This window comes from Merops nubicus, unplaced genomic scaffold (genome assembly GCF_000691845.1).
Source record: "Merops nubicus isolate BGI_N331 unplaced genomic scaffold, ASM69184v1 scaffold36682, whole genome shotgun sequence".
Lineage (NCBI taxonomy): Eukaryota > Metazoa > Chordata > Aves > Coraciiformes > Meropidae > Merops > Merops nubicus.
The window spans coordinates 1-6,300 of NW_008592233.1; the positions used below are offsets into that span (position 1 = coordinate 1).

Sequence of the window (6,300 nt, forward strand, 5' to 3'; positions counted from 1 at the left end):
CGCGTCGCTGCGGGCCCCGGCGGGGCCGTCGTGCTGGGAGCGACGGGGCGAGGGAGGGTTTTCGCCCTGCCCGGTCCGAAATGCCGGAGGGGAGGTCAGCCCCGCGCCCGGAGCCGCTGAAAGGCTGCGAGGGGAAATCCAGTCCCCTGAATATGTAACAGCCCGGCGATTATTGTCTCTCTTTTACTATTCTCTGTGTTACACAAGTTAGGAGACAAATGCTAACCACACATGAATATCAATCAGATGCCATAAAAGAGCAGCTGCAATGCCTCATAAATGGTTTAATCCTGTTACTGGTGAAATAGCCATGACTTCTCCATTCCTCCGGCACCGAGTCGTTCCGGAGGGGAGGGATGGAAATGAATTTTGCTCTCCCTTGGAGACGCACGCTCGCCCCCGGCCATGCTGCGGCGCCGGGGGATGCGTGCTCTTTAAAGTTTTATTTACGCAGAAATAATGCCGGGCAGTTTGGGTTTTATACCCCGTTTTCACAGGGTAAAGTGCGTTCATAAGCCGTTTTGCTTGATGGGGGAAAAATAATCTGCGAATAAAGGTCGGTCTGTGCTGTATTATGGGATGTCTAGCTTCAAGTGAAAGCTCATATAGCAGATTTCTTGCCAGCTCGGCCCATTAAATGAGAATAGGACCTGAATGGATAAAAATCACATTGTGGCGGTGCCCCTCACAGCTTCACATGGATGCGTAAGCCCTGGGTTTACTGTGACGGCTTAGGGATTAATGAAGTGCAGTTTAATTAAATAATTGGTCAATAGAGAAAGGACAGCAGAATGAATGCCTGCGGGAAATAATTGGGCTCTCGCATTGCCAAACGTAAACATTTAGGTAAACAGAACAATTAAAGCTTCATCAAGCATTGTTAGACGAGTCAGCAGCATATAGATTGTTGGCACAACAGAAATCCCTGCCTTCCCCTGATTTATTTGCACGCTCAGGAGGATGCACGGGCTGTTATCAGTGTGCATCAGAGCAGGAGAAGTCAGCTGCAGAGGTAGAGAAGCACCAGGTAGGCTCAGCAGCGGCTGTGACCACGGGGCACCCTCTCCCCGTGCCTTTAGGCGCTGCAGAGCTTGATTTTACAGGTCCTTCACAACAGCTGCCGGGCATTCTTCATAAAATGTGTTAATTTAAGAAGCATATACGGTTGTAGGAGAGCTGTTCAACTTGGTGGCATTTTGATGCTCAGGCAATTAGCTTTCTGGAACAGGAATATTTGTCCAATATTTGCCTTTCTAGATAAACTATATTATTTATTAATCTCATTGTTTCTGATGCAGCTATTGGATTTAATTATTTATTTTTTTAAATGCTGTTATCATAACAAGAAGAGGAGCGATATCCTGACTTTCCAGTGTGTGTTTCTGGCTGTGGGTAGCATTTCATGTGCTTCCCTGGGAAATACTGAGCTGCCCAGTGCTGTGCATGTACAAGCTGACCGGTGGGGCATTGGCTGGAGCTGTGTTGCTCCCTGTGGAAACAGGAGCCGGAGTCACTCGAAGCTGAGCATACCCAGTGAATGCAGGGTGCAGTCACATTTGTCATTGTTTGCTTGGGTGGTGTTTTATGGTAACTTTTTTCCCTCCGATGTTTTGCAGGAGGCAAATGAGGCACTTCGTCAGTTGGTTCTTTTGGCAGGTGGGAGGCAAAGAGGGAAGGAAAGGCAGAGAAAAACAAGCTTTCAGAAAAAAAAAAAAAAGGTCAAAAAGGATCATTTCTCTTTGCAAAACACAGTTGTTGTTCTTCATTTTCTAGAAGGAGAATACATTTCCCAGCAGAAGGAGGCTTGCGTGTCGGGGGGCAAGGGAGGAGTAGGATGTGGCTGGAGAACATTTTGAGTTATCCGGTATTATCAGGAGATAGTCAAAACACCAGCAATTTGGATAAAGCGTTAATAAACAAACAGCCTTTGGAGTGTGAGAGAATAGAGCTTGCCAGCTAGGGCTGCTTCTGGGTCTGCTTTATTTACTGCTATGGAAAATGAACTGGGAAAAAAATCCACTATTCATTTTGAATTTTCATTACAGGGACCAAATTAAATCACTTTTAAAATCCTTATTATGCATGGAAATGAATGCAGGTACCCTTTTCAGTTCATGGATTTTAACGTCTCCATTCTTCTCTTCTGTAGGCTGGACTTTACTCCTAGTAACTAAATACCAGCAATTATAAACACTAGGAAAAAACAGATCTGTTCCTCCTTCCCATTACTTTTCCTATCTGACTCAAAAGCATTGTAGATATGAAAATAAGCTAAAGACTGTGTCGTGCCACCAGACCCAAAACATGACGTAATGTGCATGACTAAGAAGCCTGCATGGAGATGGGGGCCAAGCCCTCCAGGTTTCTGCCTGTGTGTTTTGCGGGGCAGGGTTTGGGATGCTCTCAGCTATTCCTTTTCATTCTGTCCCCCAGAATCGCTGAATACTCCTATGGGCATCAAAAGAAATCGAGCAAGAAGAAGAAAATCAGCAAGAATGATATTCGCCTGGTACCGCGGGACGTGGAAGAGACGGATAAAATGAACGTTGTGAGCTGCTCCTCCCTCACTTCATCCCTCAACTACTTCGACTACCACCAGCAGACCCTGCCGCTGGGCTGCCGCCGCTCCGAGAGCACCTTCCTCAACGTGGAGAGCCAGAACAACAGGAACGCCGGCTCCAACCACATCTACCATCACACCTTCACGGGGCAGAGCCCCCAGCAGCCCGACCTCATCATCAACGGGATGCCGCTGCCGGAGGTGAGTGTGGACGGGCAGCCCGTGGCCCTGGGGCACCTCTCAGGGGCTTGCACGTGGACAGTGATGTGCGGATCTGTTGGTGTAAGCGAAATGACACGTTGAGCAAGAGGGCAGCGGTGGGTTTTGTGTGTTGGATACCCCAGGGCGAGGGAGCAAGGAGAGGGGAATGACAGGCATCACCTTTCGGGTGCTGAGGCAGCCCCAACCTGTGGTTGTGGATGGATGGTTCACCCCTAGACGATGCAGAAACCCTCAGAAGTGCCCAGGTGGGGTTGTGGGTGCAGGTGGGCCAGGCTGGGCTGTCTCCACGCTGCCGGGAGGCTGGAGGTGGCTGCTTTGCAAGTGGATTTTGAGTGTGGTGATGCTCAAGGGAAGAGACACTCGTTGCCTTCACAGGACTTTTCCAAAAGGTTGTTGAAAGTGGTGTTGGTGGCTCTTGCTCTGGAGGCAGCGGGCTGTGCTGGGGCTGCAGGCAGTGCAGGGTGCCCCGTGGCACTGTCTGTGTGTCTGTCCCCATGCTGTCCCCATGCAAGATGGACCCATGTCAGCCAGCACTGGAGGGGTTCATGGTCCCTGCTGAAGTCAGGGCAAGGAGCTGCTCCCATCCACGCCATCCTCATCATGTTCTTCTAATCCACTGGGTTTCCTGTACATCACAGGCATCATTTAATGTTGCTTGTTTGTCTCTCTTTGAATTATTGTTTGGTATTAAGCAAAACAATCAAAGGTTTGTCATGTTTCCTGCTTTGAACAGAATAACAAAGCTGAAAAAGCAGCTGAAATATTTATGGCTTGCTCTGTTTTGCGTTCAGTGTGCTGGTGTAAATGCAAAGTGATGCTACTGAAGACAGTGGAGCTGCTTCAGATTTGTCCTGAGCAGAGCCCAGCCTTGGAGGCTCTGCAGGGCTGCTGGAGAGGGTTGGTGCTGGCAGGCCTGGTCCTGCAGAGTTTGCGTTGGTAAAGTGCTCATTGAACCCTCGGGTTTAACCTCTGCTAGAGCTACAGAACCAGCTCCCGAGAGGTCACGTACAGGTGTCAGCCCTGTTTTGGGGTGCCCCCAGCCCAAATCCTGCCTGCTCAAAGCAGAGGCAGAGATTCAATGGCCAGATGATCAGGAGGAGGTTGTTGGGGTCTCTGTGAGAAATTGTGGACTCAGCCTTCCCTTCTCCTGCCCGGCCTCATTTCGAGCCTCTCCCACCCTTGTACGTGCAGGCTCCTCGCCATACGGCGTCGCCTTCTCAAAGTTACCTGCTGAGGTGCTGCGAGGAGGCACCTTCTCCATAGGTGCTCCAGCCCAGCCCAGCCACCCGTGGCTGCAGGGCCAGGAGCCTGCCCATGTATGGGAGAGTGTGGCAGGAGCAACCCAGTGCTGGTCCAGAGAATTAAAGCTCCATTTAACTTCTAGTGTTGGTATATAGCCATGGTAGAGTTTCCTGGCAATAGCTGAATGGGAGTGACCTGGATATAAGTGTGTCAGGGCGTCCCATCGATGCTCAGATTTGCCTGTGGTCTTTGCAGAGCACCAGCTGGGGCTCTGGCTGCCCTGGGTTGTGGATGTCCATCGCTGTTGGGATGCCAGGGACAGCAGTCCCTGAGGAATTCCTCCTTTCTTAGAGTGGTGTCCTTTGGAGAGGGGTCTTGAGCGCATCTTCAGCTGGTGCCTTGCTGCGGGCACTGAGCAGTGGAGCTCCCTGTCAGCCTGTGATTCACTGCCACAGGCAAAATTCAGTCGTAAAATCCATCATCCATTGGCATTAGCCGGCAGCGGGAGGTCTGCGGTGCCCAGGCGGAGGGAAGGACCATGGGGAACATCATAGCTCAGCTGAAGAAGTTACCAGGCAGCTGTGGGCAGAAGGCATTGCTGCCTGTGTTGCTCCTCAGCACAGTGGTTAGCCTGCGGTCTGGCAGCATGTGGTCTCCAAAGCCCCCCCCTTCTGCACCCTCGTATGAGGGAGCCAGGATGCTTCTTGCTTCTCTCAGTGGCTCCACCTCACCCCATTTCCCCATCACTCGTGCAGGTGGGACGCAGCGTGAGGAGCTGGTACCTTGCCTGGAGAAATAGATTTGTAATGAGTGTCACGGAGTGTCAGCTTCAGGGTGCCCTCCAGGAGCTCCGTGAGCATGCAGGAGGGCAGCCAGCAGCTCTCGGGTGGGTGTTCTTGGAGAGAGCAGCATGTCTGCTCACTCCCTGAGGATGCTTTTGGACAAAAGGACATGGCCAGATCATGGGGAGGAGAAATTCCCTCTGGAAGCTTCTTGGAAGTTTGGTTTAGGGTGGGAACTTTTGTGGTTTTTGGCAGGGAGTCCTGGTGTAATGCTTCCAGCTATTGCAAGGGAAGTTTTCTTGTGTGTGGTGTGGGTTCTGCTGAATCCTAAAAATCCTCAATCCTGAGGGTGAGGAGATTCAGTGGTGACTAGAGTGACAGCCCAGCACACAGGGTACCATGGAACCCCTAAAAGATGCTTCCATGGAGGAGCATCGCCTCCTTGTAGCCCAGCACAATGGGATGCCATGCGTAGGAAGTCTGCTGTAAGTGCATCTCCAGGTGTTTTAATGAGCACAATTCCTGCCTGGAGTTTCCTGGGCCAAACTGTTCCCTGCAGTGCATCCAGGGACTTGGTCTGGGCTGCTTTGAATCGCCTCCAGCGCTGCGGCCGTCGGCGTTTCCCTGGGGAGCCTTTACAAGGTGTCAGCGTCGGGAGCTATCGCTGCTGCTCCACCTCAGAGTCATTTTTCCTGATGGGAAGGCAAAGCGTTGGTTGATGGAAGATAAAATACGGAGGTAAACACATTGCTGGTGGTGTCACTTAGCGTATGATGGCTGTGGCTGGGAGGAAGCGATCGCCTCCGCAGACGCCGTCCTGGCAGCAGAGGGTTTGCAGTGGAGCTGCTCTTTAACGTGAGGCTCATTTACTTCAACAGTCAGGAACCTTGAAATAAAAGTCCCCAAGGACGTGTTGTTTGTGGAGCTTCAGGAAACGTTTCCTCCCGTGCCGTGCCGTGGCAGGTCTCGGGGCTGGCAGTGCCGTGCTGGTGGTAATTGGGTTTGTCGGGGCTCCCCGCCTTTCCCTGCTGATCCAGACAGGATTAAGCAGTGGTGTCTGCAGGGGCTGCAACCCCGCTCTGAGGATGCACAAAAAGTTTGAGACGACCCTTGAAAAGCTTTTCCCTTTGGGTGGGGGTTAGGCTTAGCTGCTGACTACTTGTGCCAGGAGAGCACTGGGAGACAACAGGGGACATCCTGGGGGGGTTCTGGCCCCGCTGGTGCTTGGTGGTCCCTTGGGTGCTGGGGTGCCAGTCGGGGACCCCTGCCCTCAGCCTTTTAGCATCCTTGTGGCTGTAGGCAGCGATGGCAAAAAGCGTTTGCGAGCAGCCCTGGTGATTGTGGCTGACAGCGGGAGCCTTGGCCCCCGTTAGTGTTTTGATTTGTTTTGCAGGAGGGAGAGTGGGACATGTTGGAGCTGCGAGGGCATTGCCGGTCAGAGGCTCTGCTGCTGCCGAGGGCTTTCTTCTTCTTCCTGCTGGGACAGAGGAGGAG

General features: G+C 52.0%; 1 protein-coding gene across 1 annotated transcript in view; it reads left to right on the plus strand.

Annotated features, from left to right (window-relative positions):
* Nucleotides 1-2,433: 2,433 nt before the first annotated feature.
* The window catches only part of LOC103767963 (protocadherin-19-like), a gene marked incomplete at both ends in the record, with an annotated part of 24,364 nt that continues 20,497 nt past the window's right edge, over nt 2,434-6,300 (plus strand). The window contains one exon of the mRNA XM_008935094.1: nt 2,434-2,761. Within this exon, the coding sequence (XP_008933342.1) occupies nt 2,434-2,761 (328 nt within the window). The remainder of the gene's footprint in view (nt 2,762-6,300) is intronic.